We start from the raw sequence: 18,032 nt of genomic DNA, 5'->3' as shown, positions 1-18,032 counted from the left end.
TATTATTAATAATTATAATAATAATAACAACATTTATAATGATGAATAGATCCCACCGGTTTTTAAAGAAATTCAAGAATTCAATATTTTTACCGAGATGCAGATGAAGAAGGAGTGATGGAGCAGGAGAAGCGAAACAAGAAAGTTAGTTTCTGGGCTTACTCAGGTCTTATTGTCAGTAGTAGTAGTTTGGACTAATGAAGGCATTCAATGAGCCTGATTCCCTGTTTCTCCGTGATGATAACGACTTAACCACCATCAAATAGCTTTGATCATACATTTAAAAATGGACAGTTTGGCTATACATAAAAAACTATATATAATGACAGGCTATACATCAACCGGTCCATAGATGGCGATAGTATTGGTTTTAGTGAGACCACCTTTTTTTGTGACTGTCCACTTTTTGCGAGAGGCCTAGCATGAGTTTATGTAAGGTAGATGGAAGGACTGCACATCCTTACTACGTCCATGGCAACACCAACTACTGTAGGACAGGAATGGAAGAGACATTTCCCATAATAAAATCCATATTATATTTAAATGTAGACACTATAGACTTAACTGTATGATTATTTTACCAGAAAATCGCAATGGTTATTCACATTATCAATTAGGTAATTTAAGCTTTATGAAGAAAACACCTCTTGCTGAGTGAAAATACTCGATCGAATACATGATCAATTGGTAAAGGTCCCTAGTCTCGCAGGGCCGATGAGGTACTTAATAAGGGCCTAAAAAAGTGTCGATCATAACTCTAGCGCCCCCTGCTGAAAGGATCTACACAGACTAACAAATCATACTGAAGACATGTAATTGACGTACAACGAATATTTGCATTTTTAAAACAGGGCACTCTACCAGGGCAAGTAGCACTTAAGATTTATTTTTCATAGAATTTTCAATCCATACCAGTTTGTACCATCAAAAAATGTACAACAAGAAAATGCGGGAGGGTGGGATTTGCCATTTCTATAAATATGCCATTTCTTTATTGGTGTTGATTTTCATTTCTCTTTTACAATTCGAACTCAAGTAGAGGGATGCCTTTTTATTTCACCTACGTCATTCATGGTAAAAACAAATGTCTGTAGGCACCATTTGAGCCGAGCAGACAGGGTGGGTGTCCAGTGGTGTTGATGGTAATGTTGGAGAGCCAGAGGGACTCTTTATAAGGACCATTAAAATAACTGCATTCAAGAAAAGGAAAACACTGACAATGCAATATTATTCAGACGTCTAAAATCTCTGGTAAGCATGCCCCCTCCCTCATAGCTGTCCACCCCTGCGGCGCCCAGCTACCCCAGAGCCAAAGATCGGTTTGGGGGAAACTTGCCTGCATGTTGACGCCAAACGATCCAGGACAATGACATTCTAATTTGCACTTTGGGTGGAATGTTATTGTATTGGAGTTTTTGGTGCCAATATGGCGCCCATAATAAAATTCTAAATCTGGAACCGAGTTGTCTATGAAATTGTGCTCCCCCGTCCCTTTCTCCCGTCTCACTCTAGTCTGGACACGTGCAAACAGAGGGCAGGACTCAAGCAACAGCTGGATGTGGAGAGGGAGAGCAGTGAAATGAAAAATAAAACTCAAGGTAATAATGAAGAACAGGCACGTTGGAATAGTGTGTGTGTCAATGCTGTCTAAACGGTCACTGTTTACAACAGTGGAAATAGTTTGGTTTCTCACAGAAAAACACTTGCTTCTTTTTTTCCTCCCAAAACATCACACTCCCCCACCCACCAAAGGGGGAGGGGGATTGGGGGGAGAGAGGGGGGATGGGGTACAACCCTATACTGCTCTTCCCATTTATGAATGTATGCATGCGTGTGTAATGTAAGAAGTGTGTTTGAGTGTTTACTTGATCAGGTGTCACATGATCAGTTTTGTGTGTGTGATGTGTGCGAGTGTGTGTGTATGTGTGTGTGTGTGTGTGTGTGTGTGTGTGTCTCTAAGTACTCTGTGGCCACCAGAAGAGATGGAGGTGTGTTTCATTCTTCCTTTCAGATGATTTCAAAAGTCTTCTTGAGCTCCATGATGAGCTGCCAGTCAGTTTTTGTCATCTCGTCCCTGAACCAGTTCTTCAGAGCGTCAATGGAGGCTCTCGTGATCTGCAGAACAGAGCAATTTTGACCAGGACTAATACATAGACCAGTATTCAAACCTCAGTAACACTTAACAGTAAAATACCAGTAAAATACAGTCCTGTTTCAGATGGTATTTACCTGTAATGATACAATGTTAACTGGTCATTTCTGGTACTTACTTCTAATACATTTAAAATAAATCATAAATCTTACTCAATTACTAAGACTGGCCTGGTACCAAATGGAACACGGTGCCTTATTTAAATAAAACTGTGAGCGACAAAAACAGTTATTTTGTAATGATAATTTCACCTCCCCTTCTCTGTGACCATACCTTACTGACGATGATGTCTGTGGCCTCAAAATGTCGGCCAAACATCTTAGGCGACTCTCCTGGGATGGGCTCGATCTTTATACAAATCTCTTGGCCCTTTTTGGCACTGTCCACAGTCTTGTGGTTTATCTCAATGCTGGTCACGATGCCAATGTCCACAAACTGGCAGGGAGAAGAAGGAATGAATAGGTTATTAATGCATTACCACATCTCCCACTTCATACACATCCTAGACAAGATGCTCCATTATACATGCATGTACGAAAATATCATAACAGGCATACACACATGCAAACCAGCATGCACAAACAAACCCTTGCTGGGCAGTGGGGGGGCACACACACACACACACACACACACACACACACAAACAAACTCACCCCCTTGCTGGGAACACACACTAGGGTACCCTGTCTGAGGACACCAGCATCCACATTAACTCCCATTACGATGGGATCTCTGGAGTTGAAGATGAACTGGGGCAGGATGCGTAGCTTGCAGGGGAACACAGCAATGTGTCTATGGGGGAACAGAGAGATACGCTGTCACAATACAAATCACCTAGACACAGCCCAAGTCACCTAAACCCCAACCCCAGTGTTCATAGATAGTAAGGGGACCTGCTTCTGATGGGCTTACACGGACACTACCCTAGCCATGTGTGTGGGCCAACGACATGCAAGCAGTGCAAAATTCTTTAACGCTCCCATTCCATTAAACCATTTCATCCACACCTCTCGCGAGCATCAGCAAGCAACTGTCATTCTCTCAAATAAAAACTGGTGTGTATCCTTTGGTCAGACGCCCTTTAAAAGTCAGTCTAGCAGTGCGTACTTGAACTCCTCCTGTTTGGCCTTCTTGTAGTCCTCTCTGTACTTGGTGAAGGCGTCAAACAGGTGGTAGATGATCTCAGCGCTGAAGATCCTCACGCCCAGGCTGTCAGCCATCTCCTGAGAGTCTCTCTCCACCTTTACGTCAAAGGCCAGGATGGTAGCATACCTGCAGGACAAAGACAGGATCAGGTTTGAACAGTCAACTATGTCGTAGATAGAATATGTGCTCTTTATTGTTATCTAGCATCATGACATAGCGGAGCTAGCGCCTGTAATGTCTACCTACAGTACGTCTCCGTCAATTAAGTACATCAAAGACTGGTTTCGAGCTCCAGACTTTCCCCTCACATATCAGAGCAAATGGGACATTATGGAATCTAGCACCGCAAGACTAGATAATAGAGAGATGGGAGGAGAGGGGTGAAAAGGAGTGAATCAGGTGGAACTTGTCGCTCACTGTGGGTCATGTTCCAGCATAGTGGACGCCTTCATCACGTCCTTCTTGTGGACAGGGCCGATGTTGATGCCAGCATACTGCAGAAGGAGCAGAGCACAACACGGTTGAGCATACAGCATGCTAGCTCTGTAAAATATGGTAGTCTGATGTGGGGAACAGGGTGATTCTGAAAGTGGTGAACGTGTTCCCATGTGTGTGAGAGAGAGGGAGGGAGGGAGGGAGGGAGGGAGGGAGGGAGCGAATTAGTGTATATGCGTGTGTCCAAATCTTACAGGCACTTTGGAGGTGCGGAGGAACTCGAGCAGGGCTTCCAGGGATCCGAGTGTGGAGGCCTGCACGTACACACCCTTCTCCTCGCACTTAATGGAGTTCAACGTCTGTTTCAGCTCCCGCACCAACTCATCCTGCAGGGAGACAATCATACATGGTAACTCAATTGTGTGTGTGTGTGTGTGTGTACTTGTTTTTGTGAAGTAAAGAATTCTTAACATTAACTTTTCCTCTAGTTCATACAATTTTGGGGATGTAGGAACTTAGACTCCTATGGGTCTTACCCTGAGCACAGGAATCTCATCCTCCTTGTGTGCCACCAGCAGAGGGAGCCCTGCCAGGGTCTTCTCCAGGTCCTTCCCCAGAATCTTCACCCCTTGGGCAGTACACACCTCCTTGTGCTTCTCATATTGGTTCTGCAGGACAGGGTACATACAGAGGTATTGGTCACATCCACATTCCTTAAAAGGGACACTTCACAGATTTTGTACCTTACGAACTTGTGGGCATGTGAAAACAGCTTACAAATGCGTTCTGTAGATCAAAAGCTAGATACCCGAGTGATGTATTTGGGGGTAATCACATGGTTTTGAAAATTACAAGGAGCTTTAGGGAGGAGAGGGCTTACTGTTCCTGAATTAGCTACTGCCTGGTTTGTTTACATCCATAAGCACCTGTCTATCACTTGTGTTTACATCATGCCTCCGTTGCTGGCTTGAAAGCGTAAAGCACTATGGAGGTTGTAGGAAGTTCATCATTCAGACTATTTCTTCCTGGTTCGGTATGGTGGAAAGCAGGTTATTGCGTACACCTATCCTATTCATCTCAGTGTCACATTAGTAAAATAAAAAGTTAAAGAAAGTTTTCATACCAAAAGTCAGAGGGTGTATTGGTGGGAAAGGAAAAAATAGAATCCAGATATTGTTTCCAAACCTTGACTCTGAGCTCTTTGAGGGGTGGGGGCAGCAGCAACCCTCTGATCTGGGTGACGATGGGCCCTTCTACCCCTGGGACGATGATGGTCTCTCCCTCCCGGAGAGAACCGTTGATCAAGATCACGTCTATGGTGGTGCCCATCCCAGGCAGAGCTTTAACCTGAGGACAACACAACACCACATTTACTGTTTTTTTAAATATGTTTTTAGGGCATTTCTGCTTTATTGGGATAGAGGCAGTAGAGATTGACAGGAAGGATGGGGGAGAGAGAGGAGGGATGACATGCAAGACGTGTTAAGGGTCGGAATTGAACCAGGAACCTTGCGATTCTGTGGTATGTGCATTAGTGTGCTACACCACTAAGCGCACCCTTATTTTCGCTAATATCAGTTCTTACCGACTGCCACAGCCCCTTCAATTTAAGCATTTAAAATCACAAGTACCATCCAGATACGATATATATATATATATATAAAGTCCTATAAATGGATACGAATGTGAATACGAGTATGACGACTCCAGCGCACCCCTAACAGTAACGTCACTGACAGTGTGAGATGTAAGGGCCTCACCTCCATAACCTGAGCCCGTAGCTCGTCGCAGTGGGCCAGCCTGCGGGCCAGCATGGTCTGGGTCAGCTCCACCAGCAGACCGATCAGATTGCCCATCCCGTCCCCAGAGTGGGCCGACGTGGGCACCAGGGACACAAAGGTGCGGGGGTCCTTGTTCTCGTGGAACAGTGCCGCATTCAGACCCTGGAAAAGCACACCACAATAGCTCACTTATAGGGCTGACACAGTAGGTACCGCTCAATAGTCAAGTGGTACCCTTTCCTCCATATAACCAACTATAAACTATAATACAACTATAATTCTGATTATAATGTATGTTTATAATCCATATTTCAAGTGCATCACTCCACTCTTAAGACATTGAACCTTGTATCCATAATTATTAGAAGCAGAGTCCACTGTATTACGATTGGCCACTGACCTGTTGGGCGAACTCCACAATGACAGCTTTAGACCTCTCGTCAAACTCATCCTTGGTGTTCTTCTTCTGCTTCTTCAGCGTGGTGACCACATCTGTTTCCGGGCTCTTCTTCCAGTCATATAGACGGTCGATCTGAGAGGATAGGGGGAGACACACGGGGTTGGAGGACACATCAGAATGCATAGAAAGCATACAGTTTGAATCATACATGTGATTATTATTCTTTTTTTAAATTATATATTATGTTTTCTTCCAATAAACGTGTTGACCAACCTTGTTGAGTGCTACAATAAAGGGACACTTCTTCTCCTTGAGGAGGTTGATGGACTCCAGCGTCTGAGGCTCCAGACCATGCATGATGTCTACCACCAGAATGGCTATGTCACACAGAGAGCTGCCCCTGTTCCTCAGGTTACTGGAGGCAGACAGGAGAGAGGAGGGGTTACATAGGCACATGCAAACACCCCCCCCCACCCTTACACCCACACACAGAGTGGGTTTACCTGAAAGACTCGTGGCCTGGAGTGTCAATGATGAGCATTCCTGGGATTTTAATGGTGTCTTTGTCCAACTGGGGAGGAAACATTGAACTTGTTACAACCCCCAGCTGTCCATTCAAACAATGACAATACATTCATCCCAATGACAGTGTGTTGTTTGTGCACTGCTGAAACAAGCTACTACTGACTACCCCTGTGTATCCTTTGGAGTAGACTGTGATGTTCTGTGTCAACACCACACAACCTCGTCTCGTTCCACAGCAGCTGTTGAAGATAGTGTGAGAGTGTGGAAGTGCAAGACTACACCCCCCCCCCCCCACATCCCTACCCAATCAGCGCTTGTAGATGTGTGAGCAGAGGTGAAAGGTAGGGTACTCACGTTCTTCACCATCTTGGTCTGTTCTATGATGCACTCCAGAGGGACGTTAGTGGCTCCGATCTGCTGGGTGATTCCCCCCGCCTCTCCGTCCTGGACATTCGTGTGTCTCAGCTGAAATGCACACAAAGACAGAACCCACCAACAGGTCAGTCATACCCATACTCTGCCTCAAAGTAATAGGCTCTAACATGTAGTTTACTTCTTTAAGATTAACATTGTTTTATTTGAAATATAAACAAACAATCTGAAGGTCCATAGATGGAAACATTAGAATCAGATGAGGCCCACAAACGCACCTTGTCCAGGATCTTGGTCTTCCCTGTGTCTACGTGGCCCAGTACACACACAACAGGTGAGCGCAGTTTGTCCGTGTTTGTGTTCCTGATGTTCTCCTGTTTCCGTTTCTACACAGGAGAATGCAGGATGAGGATCAGGTCAGAATAATCTTTGTCAAGTCAGAGTTGGTGTTGGTGATGTGAAGGACACGATAGTATGTTACACACTACAGTTTGTGTGTGTGTTTTTATATACTGTATGAGTGAGTGAGCATAAGTGAGAGAATACATCTGTGTGTTGATGTGTGAGATGAGTGTACATGTACATCTGTGTGTGTGTGTGTGTGTGTGTGTGTGTATATACCTCAATGCGCCTCTTTGCCTTGTCGTAGAGCCTCTCCTCTTTGGTTCTCCCATCGTCTGAATCACTCCCACTACTGGAGTCTGAGCTCTCCCTCCCTCCCTTCTTCTTACTGGGCACAGGCTGTGGAAGCGGAGTCTCTATTTTCTTCTCCTCTTCCTCATCATCTTCCTCCTCGTCATCCTCCTCCTCTTCCTCACTGCCGTTCTCCGCAGGTTGTGATGAGGGTTTCGGCTGGGGCTGCTTTGGTGTCTCCTTCACCTCGATGTGAACCTTCTTCAACTCTGCGGGAGTTGAAGTGGGAGCCATTTCAAACACATACAACTTGATTGATTGTAGTGCCAGCAGATGTGTTGATTCAACGTTTACCTGCGTCTCAGATTGAGCACCAGGAGTCTTAGGTAGGGGATCTACTCTGACTGACAGTCATACTGTGCTACAGTACCTTTCTCCTCATCACTGGCTATGGCCTCCCAGTCATCCACGGCAGCCTCTGGCTTCTGCTCACTCACTGGGCAGAGAAGGGGGGGGTGGGGGGGTGGTGGGGGTAACACATGAAGTAACACATGAACTTAAACCCAGGTGTTACAGACAACCAAGGCATTTGTGCATTTGGACGACAGTTTTAGTCTCTGAATTGTCTTTTACCTGGCTCCACATCGGGCATTTCCACCTCCATCTCGCCAGTGATTGGCTCGGCCATCTCTGATGTGGGTGAAATCACCTCTGAAGTCTCTGAGTAGGAAAAGAAGGAGAGGAAGGAATGAGGCACTAACAGAGGAATAGATACAGTATAGGATCTTGTAGTTAAAACAGGCTAAGTGGATCTCAATACTCTGACGAGGGTTACCTTCTGGAGTCTGTGCTGTTGTGGGCTTCTTTTTCCTCTTGTCTCCGTAGACTGGCTTCTTTTTTGACAATTTGGATGGCACTTCAATTCCTATTCCAGGATAATTAGATGGAATTAGATCTAATCTTCCCAATCATTTGGGGGGTTTGAGGCTTGCAGATTTTTTCCCAATGTTGCAAATAGCCCCTGAACTAAATGCTGGTACTCACCTTGAGCCTGCAGAAGTTTGAGTGTGGCCTCAGCCCTAGCCCGGGCTTCCTTTTGGGCCTTGGTCAACAGTTTGCCCTCCTTCTTCAGTCTCTCTTTCCTCTCCTTCTCCTTCAGTTTCTTCTTCTCCTTGCGCTCCTGTTCCACACGCTCCTGTGGGGTTCAGAGTTCAGGGTTGGGAGGTCAGCATTGCTGCATTCCACTTGGCACATGCCTAACCACTCCCCACATATGAACTAACGTGAGTTTAAGACAATATGGTTTGTGTGTAAGTAGATTCAAACGACTCACATTTCTCAAGCATCTGTATGACATTAAAACAGTGGGGTCCTTTGCTCTAACAATGTTTCAATGAGGATCCAACTTAAGTGTCGAAATGTCAGTTGGTGTTTGCGAGTCTGACTAACCTGCTCCAGTCTCTGAGCCTCCATCTCCTCCAGGCGACGCATCGTCTCCTCTTCCTCCTTCTTGGCCTGCTCCTCCTCCTCCTTCATGCGCGCCAGGGCCTCCTGCATGGCCTTGACTGTGGCCTTGCTCGGTCCCTTCTTTTTCTCCTTCTCCTCCTTCTCCGCCTTCTCCCCCTTCTTCTTTTTCTTGTCTTTCTTTTTCTTGTCTCCCTCTGCCTCTTCTGAAGCAACACAAAAAAACAAAACGTTTTCAGACTATGGGTACCAAGCTGTACTGTGCTAGGACAGGTCGTTTCCCTTTCACACAACCTTTTGGAGCACAGTTTGGGTTATTAACAGCCTACCAAGCTGGCCCTACAAGATAACTGGTGTCAGCCTGCTAGTACCAGTGCTGAGGGGTGGGCAACCGTGATGATGTCTAAACCTGCCCGTGTTCAGAGGGTGCAATGAGGCTGACCAACCACACCTTTCCACTCATGCACAATCCCTTACTTCAGCTCCTGCCATAACAGGGCTGTAACGGGTAATGTCAAATGGAAGCAGGCTGTTCTAAATCGTGCCGTACTGAACGAGGTCCGGTACGGGATAGCACAGCTCGGGTCGGCCCCATAATGTGTAAAAGGCTCAACAGACATCATCTAATGGCCTGGGTCACAAAAGCTTAGGACCTTATTACTATTGTTTTAAGCAGTTGCACTTTGCATGTGATTGATCGGATACCATGGGATTACATGGATTTTTCATTTCTACACTCTAACTAATTTGAAACAGTGATAGGACAATATTTATATAATTCATGTTTCACATTATGTATATAAACGTGTACAACTGGGTAATTACTTGTTGGCTCTAAGGGTAACTTAATGTTATGTGCTGTGGACAAATTCAGAGAGGCTATTTGGAAAGCTCACCCTCTCCTAGGACATCAGCTGTCTCTTCCGCCATGGCTGCTTCTGCTGAGGGGGGGTCTTCTGGCTCAGCCTTCTTTACATCCTCTTTCTTAGGTACAGCCTCTTTCTTAGGTGCAGCCTCTGTACTTTTCTCTTCCTCTTCCTCCTTTTCCTTCTCCTTTTCCTTCAGCTTCTTCTGTTTGGCCCTCTCCTCCTCTTTCTTCTTTCGATCCCTCTCCTTCTTCTCTGCCTTTTTCTGGGCCGCCGTTTTCATCTTGAAGGTTCCCTCCTCTTCTTCCTCATCTTCACTGTCTGCTTTGGCCTTGTCCTTCCTCTTCTTCTTCTGGGCTTTCCGTCCGGCCTGTGACTCATCGTCGTCATCCGAATCGTCCTCTCCCCCTCCTCCGCCGCCACCACCACTGCCTCCTCCTTTCCTTGCACCTCCATCCTGATCCTCATCCGAGGCCTCCCTCCATCCGCCCTTCTTCCCTCCCTTGGGCTTCTGGCGGGTTCGCGAGCCCTCATCCTCTGAGTCCGAGCCAACAGCAGTAGGAGCATCAGTGGCAGACGCAACCGCCTTCTTGTCCTTCTGCCCACCGTTGGTTTCCAGGTCACCCGTACCCGAAACTTCCTCTTCATCACCCTCCTCTTCTTCTAGGCTAGCCTGCTTGCCTTTCCGCGTCTTCTTCTTCTCTGCCTTGGTCGGTGCCGGCTCAGCGATTTCTGGCTCGTCTGGGGTGTCGGGTTTCTGTGGAGGCAATCAGATTGACATTCAGTAACTTGTAGTTACATCTCCATCTGGTTATCTAGTTTCCCAAGGGGTCCAGAGAGATCAACAGACTACACGACAAGCACACTGGACAAATCCAATAACATACGCAGACAAATGCAGAAGGGTGTACAGTACCTTGGATTTTGCTCCTTGGGTTTCAAGAGAAAGTTCCTCTAGCTCTTTCAGGATTTCGTCTTCACTGTAAAAGTCCAAACACTAAGGATGAGGGAAGCTGTTGTACCCATGTCAACAGGAGACTAAACTGGACATACATTGAGTTTATTTTACCACCACAAGCCTTGGATTATTCTATCCATGAAATTTGCAGTTGATGAGGAGAGAGAGCGTTACTTACTCAAAGTCATCTTTCTTTGCCGACTTCTTCTTCTTCTTTCCTTTGCCCTGTTCCTTGGCTGCTCCTGCACCCTCAATTTCTGCTGCTAGGGCGTCAATGTCAATGCCATCATCTTTGGCACTGAAACAAAACAATGCAAATCATACATGAACTTTATACAAATAAAAATACACACTATAATCCAATTTATACAAAACGAATTCTGAAAACTGACAAGGGATGTGTGCACTGTGTCATTGAAAACAGCCTTAAATCTAATCTAATTTTACAGAAATAGGCTTTTCAAGTAAACAAGCTGACACCAGAAGCAAGATATCGACCCCAGCTCTGGGAACCGTACATCTGACAACAGAACAAGTCATGAGGACCAGCTGCACACATGACACTAATATACACGGTCCAGATGCAATCCCTTCTCTAGTCCTCCACTCTCATCTCCAGATAAAGATCCTGTAAACCTTATAAAAGCACTGTGCTGAAGTGTACAAACAAACAAACAAACATATTTGAGTCTACAAACAAACTCGGAATAAAGAACCTACATAAAAGCTAAAATAAAAAACAAAACTGTATTGACCATTCTAGATATGCATTGCCACCACCATAACCACAGTCCTTCAACACACAGGCTCACATAAACCAACTAACAGCCCCTTACCTGAGGCAGCACATGCCACGGATCTTTGAGTTGAGGACAAAACAGCCTCTTGAATGTCCGAGCCCTATATAGAGAGCGGGCTCTCCTTGCATGCTTGTTGCATCAGCAGCTTAGAGAAGCACCTCTCTGCTAGAGGCCTGGGACTGGGCATAACCCCAGTTAACACACACACACACACACAAATCTAACTGACCTCAGCACATTTTAATGGGTCATGATGAAACCTCCAGGAAGCAGCTGATTTCAGCAGGTAATTTGATTCTCATTGATTACCATGATTCTCATACACCTTCTAATTTAGAACAACCTGGGGAAAAGTTGTGGTGGAAAAGAGTTGAACCGAGTTGACTTGACTATTCAAGTCTTGAGTCAACCGGAAGGTGGAGACGAACAGGTAGCATGGCCATGACAGTTATAAGGAGTGAAGTTAGCCATAGCCCTGATACCCTCATGACCTCAAGGCAGTGTGTCAATGGAGCACGCAGCTGTTCAGGGTACTGCGGGGAGAGATCACCGTTACAGCAGGTCAGTCAGGAGGCTAGATCCCAGAGTAATCAATTTCGTTCCTAGGTTCAATGTTTTTTAGCTGGCTGTAACGTTGACCAATTCGTTGGTAGCCTACAGGGCCCCTACGTGGATTTATGCAGTATTTCTGTTTGCAGTTGGCAAAATACATCATTTTCTTAACTTTGTATTCTGAACGGTCTTGCTGCATTTTACCACAACATCTAAATTGCCAGTTTCATCTAGCTGTTATCTGTACATGCCAGGAGCTGACAATGTGTGTACTGCTAGTGCTGGCTAAAATGGGAGGGATGTAAAATGTAAACAAATTATATAATCGGTTTATTTTCTTGAGTTTTACTACCCATAGCACACATCCTATTTGAGTACAACATGAGCAGGTTGTGGTGACGCATGCAAAGCCTCTTCAATCACACCCATCAAAAATGCATTTGAGGGAGAGTAGCAGAGCTAGATGTTTACATAAAGAGTACTAGAAAACGACAGAATTCTAATTGTTCATATTTTGGTGTTGCTTGGTGTTTTCATTCACGGTCCTTTAAGAAAATGCACCGGATTTTGACAAAATGGCACAAGAAATTAGTCAACAGGGGCAAAATTTGCCCCCTAGAAAAAAAACGTTTATTCCCGACACTGATCCTAATCCATCCCACTCATCCACTCAGGAGCCACTTTAAGAAGATATGGCAGAGAGGAGTTTACAATGGGGTATGATGATACATAGTCCCCAGTATGCTGTCCCAAAGAACAAAGTCCATAGGCAGGGAGGCCAGATATGGGTGCATCTCAGTTACATGCAGCAGCTTCGCCACATCTCCTTTCCTACTCCTGCATGACATTTACAGCTGACATGGAGAGCTGAACCTTGCCTGACAACAATGGAGCATCCAATTTACAGAGCAGAAAATAATGTATTGACATAGCATATTTTCACTTAAGCCCTCAAAATGTGTGACAGACATTTTTTACATTTCTCACACAGTTGATTATGCAATAAATGCCATTTCCAAGTTTCCATTTCCAAGTCAAGCCACCATAAAAGAATCTGTGTGATCAAAACATTATGACACTGTAACAACACAATAATCGTTCTTCTTCTATCTGGGGGTATCAGTCACAAGTGACCCTGTTGACTCGCATGGACAAAGCCAATGGATACTCAAGCTATACAGGCGTGAGGTGACAGTAGGGACAATGAAGGCCCTTTCTGATAGCACAATGAAAAAGGATGATGTTGCAGGCCAGGCGCATAGCCATGCAGAGTGGAGGTCCCCCACTCATGCTGCAACAAGACTGACAGCAACAAAGTCCTCCCAATACTAGCCCTGAACATGCCCGAGAGAAAATTGCATGTATTCGAGGACATGCAACCACCAATGCATGGTGCTTCCACGAAATCACCAACTGCTCTCTCAAGCTAATATACATTTCCATGGATGCAGCTTCTTGATAACATTTATAATTTTTAATCAACAAGCATCTAAAGTTGGTCATTAACGTCTAGGTGGTGCTAGAGGCTCAGAAAACTCCAGGCTTAATTGGCACTATATCAGGTTTTGTACAGCGCGAATAATTATGCAAGTGTGCCAATTTTCATGCTCACTTTCAAAAGTGAACAGTATAGTATTTTTTAGGGGTTATTTACCTACTGGACTAAGATGGTTGCATGGCCTAGAATACATGCAATTTTCTCAGGGCATGTTTAGGGCTATTGCAACAATATTACCAGCCATTCGGATATTGACAGAAGTAGATACTATGTTCCTTTCCGCCGGTAGCTAACTGTCATTAGCTAGACAGCACGCTAACATAGAATTAACTTCAGCAGCTAGCCAGTGACTTATAAACTAGCTCTGCGCTGTCAGTAGAAATCTAGCAAGAAGACTGGAGTAAATGAAAATGTGTCATCTGTGGCTAAAAGCGAGAATAATACGTTGTGTCACTACACCTATGCTATCTATGTTTTAGACATACAATAGCTAAATGACAACTATTCACAGTAACTAACAAGCGCTATCAGGATAGCTTATGAGCAAGCTTGCCTTGAGACGGAGGCCTAGCAAGAGCAATCTGCCGCCACATGAAACTCATGTGGCTATCATCAATGGCAATGCTAATGCGCTATGGCTAGCTTGTAATGCTAGCTAAAACCCTCTCTCATTCTACTTCCGCGCTTCTCGCCCCAAATCCCAAGGACGTTTTACAAATCATATGACACACAGACTAAATAATAATTCACCTGTCTTCGCCCGATTTTTTCTGTTTCTTCCCCATTATCCTTGTTATCTATCTATTCACCCTCGTTGTTCGCTGATGCAGCTCGGTTCAGCACATAATGGTTCAGCTTGCTCAGTGCTCACAGGGGAAATTGCGCAAGCGCTCTTTAAAAGACATGTTCAGGAACTACATATTGCGTTGGAATTGAATGGATTTCATGTATACCAGAGAGTATATTCGTTGCCTGTTTTTGAACATTAACTTTCTGACACAACAATATATGACAACAATATTACATTGACTTGGAAATAGGAAAACGCACACCCACTAACATGCTACATTGTTTGAGGGGCAAATGTATCATGGGGGCGATCTGACAAAGTGGGATGCACTGCGCAAGATTTGTGCAGGCAGAATCTACAATTACTTTAACAAGGAAGTTTTCAAAGGCACCTAGTCCAATTTGTTTCCGATTTTGTAATGATCCCATGTGTTTGGATATGTATGTACACATTTCATATAATAATTGTAACCTTAGTTTTCTTATGTGTCAGATGAGATCCAGTGATAGTTATATTATGTTACCAGGACTATACAAAAAAACTGTCGGGGTTGAAAACCCAAGGTTACATTGTAGCAACTTGAAAGTCTTTGAGTCCTAAAAAATATGTTCTAAAGAGTGTTGCCACTTTAATGTATACTTTGATTTTTTATAAAAACATGTATTTAACCTTTATGTATCCAGGTTATTCTCGTTATTCCGTTTCAGAGTGCTTCTTAACCTAAAACCTAACATTTTGACCACAGTTGATAACGAAGGACATATTATGATAGAATTATCTGTAATCAAAAGTTGTAAGCTGTAAGACCATCGAGAAATGTGCCCAGCTGACACATTCTTCCCAAAAATACGCTGGACATCAAGTGTCACATCACAATGCTTTATTCACATTATCGAGACAACACGCTGGTACAGATCATGAATCTTTGTTTCGAGTTCTTCACTCTGTGGGGTTGTCCTCAGCAAGGCCGATGTAAGCACTGCCGTCTCGTTGGGACAGAATTTCCCACCGGTCAGAAGTGAGCAGAACTCTCGACACACCTCAAGTGGCAGCCAGTCCGAGGGGACCTCAATGTGGCACGATTCTATTATGCCGTTTTTGATGTCCATGTTTAGAGCTGCGTTTATGTTATACGATTTGTCACTGAACTCAAAAGATGTACAGATGCTGAACTTGGGGGTCTTCCCCAATGTCCACTCCCATGTCTGCTGTTCATGGGTCATTTCGTGGATACCAGGCAAGGATACCTTGTTACTCGGGTCCAAAAGCGTTACAGGACTGCTGAAACCAAACTCTGCATTGTACTGGGATGCCACGGCTTCCATGATAGTGTCACAGTCTAACGTTGGGTCCTCATCCATGAGATTCTTCACAGGTGATGGGACGCTTGGGGTCGCATTGCTCTTGATTCCTTGGCAGGTAGGTTTCAGCACCGCAGACAGCAATGTCCTGTCGGTTGAACACAGCAGAGTACAGTGGTGATACGCATCAGTCCTTCCCAGCCTGGCAGCTGTCCCTGAGATTTTGTGGTGCCCATTGAGCAAGATGTCACATCTCTCTGTTGCACATACATCCAGGTCTGGCCTGAGTCCTTTCAACGCACTAGTAACAACATGCAGATTCCTCTGACGGTCATACTTCTTCCTGGATGTGAAAAAGGTCAAATTGACATTCCCCAAATCGTGAAACACAGTTCCGCCGCCACTGCGTCGTCTGGCAAGGGGTATCCCTTTCTTTCTCATGAACTGAAGGTTGCATTCCTGCCATGGGTTCTGATGCCTCCCAATCACCACCGCTGGGGCGTTCCTCCATAGCAAGAGTATACTCCGATTTTGAAGGTCACCGTGATCGTGTATCCAGTCCTCCAGTGCTAAGTTTTCGTAAATATCTGTTGACAATGACTTGAGGATAAGATCTGACCTGCCAGCCTCATTAATGACAGATGACAAAGTGCTCTTGACTCGAGCCCATCGTAAACAGGCATTGGTTTGTGCACGCAAATGCGAAAATGTCCTTAAAATCATTGTTGTTTTACCTCTTCTGGTTATCCCTTTACAGACCAATGGGCTCTGCTACAGAAACACACAAAAAAACAGAAAAGAAAGAATAACAACGTTTTGACCCACACGCCTGTTGAGTTCTCTTCCGCAATTTCTTCCTCGCGTGACATTTTCGTTTCGGTGATTTATTTGATGACACTTGCTGTGATACCGCCACCCACTGGGCTGGAGAAAGTAGCAATGGTTTGTAGAGATTTCGAGGCTGCATGGTCTCACAGCATCACCCAGCGGTATAATTAAATCAAGACCATCAATAATACTGTTTGGAATGAGTTCTTTTATGGATTACTTGCAGCATTGGAACCACACTCCAGAGTCACAGAGTTGCCCACACGCACACTCACCACCACTGGAGAGTTCCCGCTGCTGTCCCTGATACTGGGAGGGACTGGGGAGAGGCAGATGTTAGAGCAGTGTCCTGGGGGAAAAACAGGGGTTTAATAGATCAGTGTAATGTAGTGACAGGGGAGAGGCAGGGGAGAGGCAGTGGTAAGAAGGAGTGGGAGACACAAAGCATGATGCCTTTCTGTACAGCAGCCATGAATGGGATGAAACTTGGTATCTCATACCTGCAGAAAGAGAAAGTTAATAAAAAAAATAATAATACATGGCCTGTATGGTTGAAAATGTTGAACAGAATTCACATGCCCACCAGCTCTTGGGGGAAATATGAGATTCTCACTGGTGAGATAGGATACTTGATGGTCGAGCATACCTGATTGGGGCTTCCAGCCCAGCTGCAGAGGCAAGCTCCAGAGAGGGTTGTCCGTCTACAATAAATCCTGTCATAATTAAGCCAAAAGCTGGCTATAACTTCTCTCTCTCTTCCTCTTTGAATTTATCACATTGCATACACTTGTCTAAAGTCGACATATTGCTCTTATTCACATATAAACATTCGTAAAGGAACATTTAACATTATAACTTAATGGTAGGCAACACAATGACATAGAATACATGTAAGTGATATGAAGTACAAACAAAGGCAACACTAAACGTGATAAACTTTAAATATTTGTGAGTGACTTCAGGATACATGATAATATGCAGGGACGATCGGGCTTATACCGACTTCGTCAGAGTAGACTATCATTTGGAATGTTTGAGGAAATTATGCTTTTCACTTTTCACTAGTCCTCACCAGGCAAATTAATGTAAATGCAACTGTAATGCAAATGTAACTGTAAACTGTAATACTGTATGTAATTATCATTGCAAGGGCATAGCCTACAAGCACAGTTTTGATATGACAGGTTTTTTTTTTAAGAGAAGGCCAATGCCGTTTTGAAGCATATTAAATAGGCATTAAATTGCCTATTTAAAAATAGATTATTTCATCTTCTATAAACATTATAAGCACGTGTTGCTGGCTGTGTAGTGATGTACGCTACGTTGTCAAGGAAACGGACGCAAACGTAAATTGCTGATTGGCTTTCCATGTTGTGACGTCTGGAATTCCGAACGAATGCCAAGATGTGATTCGTCAGAACGTTTATCCCCGAGGAAAAGCGGTTTAGGAGCCACTGATTTGTATCCCTTAATATTGCTGTCTTGCCAGCAAACTAGCTATTTCATCCATACAAGTAAGTCAAAGATCTCT

General features: G+C 44.5%; 2 protein-coding genes across 2 annotated transcripts; both read right to left on the bottom strand.

Annotated features, from left to right (window-relative positions):
* Positions 1–142: 142 nt before the first annotated feature.
* eif5b (eukaryotic translation initiation factor 5B) lies at positions 143–14,447 on the bottom strand. Its single transcript, XM_083684462.1, has 24 exons — positions 14,333–14,447; positions 10,911–11,030; positions 10,691–10,754; positions 9,805–10,531; positions 8,894–9,114; positions 8,489–8,639; positions 8,280–8,369; positions 8,078–8,164; positions 7,875–7,940; positions 7,433–7,713; positions 7,090–7,197; positions 6,794–6,904; positions 6,418–6,485; positions 6,188–6,329; positions 5,915–6,046; positions 5,494–5,676; positions 4,919–5,080; positions 4,270–4,401; positions 3,988–4,119; positions 3,716–3,792; positions 3,260–3,424; positions 2,806–2,944; positions 2,426–2,587; positions 143–2,115 (listed from the first exon to the last, which is right to left on the bottom strand). The coding sequence occupies exons 1-24, from the start codon at positions 14,365–14,367 to the stop codon at positions 2,008–2,010; spliced, it is 3,663 nt and encodes a 1,220-aa protein (XP_083540588.1). The 5' UTR covers positions 14,368–14,447; the 3' UTR covers positions 143–2,007.
* Positions 14,448–15,256: 809 nt separating this feature from the next.
* Positions 15,257–16,523, bottom strand: lipt1 (lipoyltransferase 1; the record flags this gene model as incomplete). Its single annotated transcript, XM_083684210.1, has 1 exon — positions 15,257–16,523. Exon 1 carries the CDS (start codon positions 16,394–16,396, stop codon positions 15,257–15,259), a length of 1,140 nt encoding a protein of 379 aa, XP_083540336.1. The 5' UTR covers positions 16,397–16,523.
* Positions 16,524–18,032: the final 1,509 nt, after the last annotated feature.

This window comes from Argentina silus (assembly GCF_951799395.1).
Source record: "Argentina silus genome assembly, chromosome: 14".
In the NCBI taxonomy this organism is placed as follows: domain Eukaryota; kingdom Metazoa; phylum Chordata; class Actinopteri; order Argentiniformes; family Argentinidae; genus Argentina; species Argentina silus.
This window is presented reverse-complemented; position numbering and strand designations above follow the sequence as displayed.

Coding starts and splice junctions, on each gene's coding strand:
- eif5b (XM_083684462.1), bottom strand. CDS start 14,367: ATGGGGAAGAAACAGAAAAAATCGGGCGAAGACAG. Junction 10,532..10,690: donor CCCAAGGAGCAAAATCCAAG/GTACTGTACACC, acceptor TTGCCTCCACAG/AAACCCGACACCCCAGACGA. Junction 7,941..8,077: donor AATGCCCGATGTGGAGCCAG/GTAAAAGACAAT, acceptor TTCTCTGCCCAG/TGAGTGAGCAGAAGCCAGAG.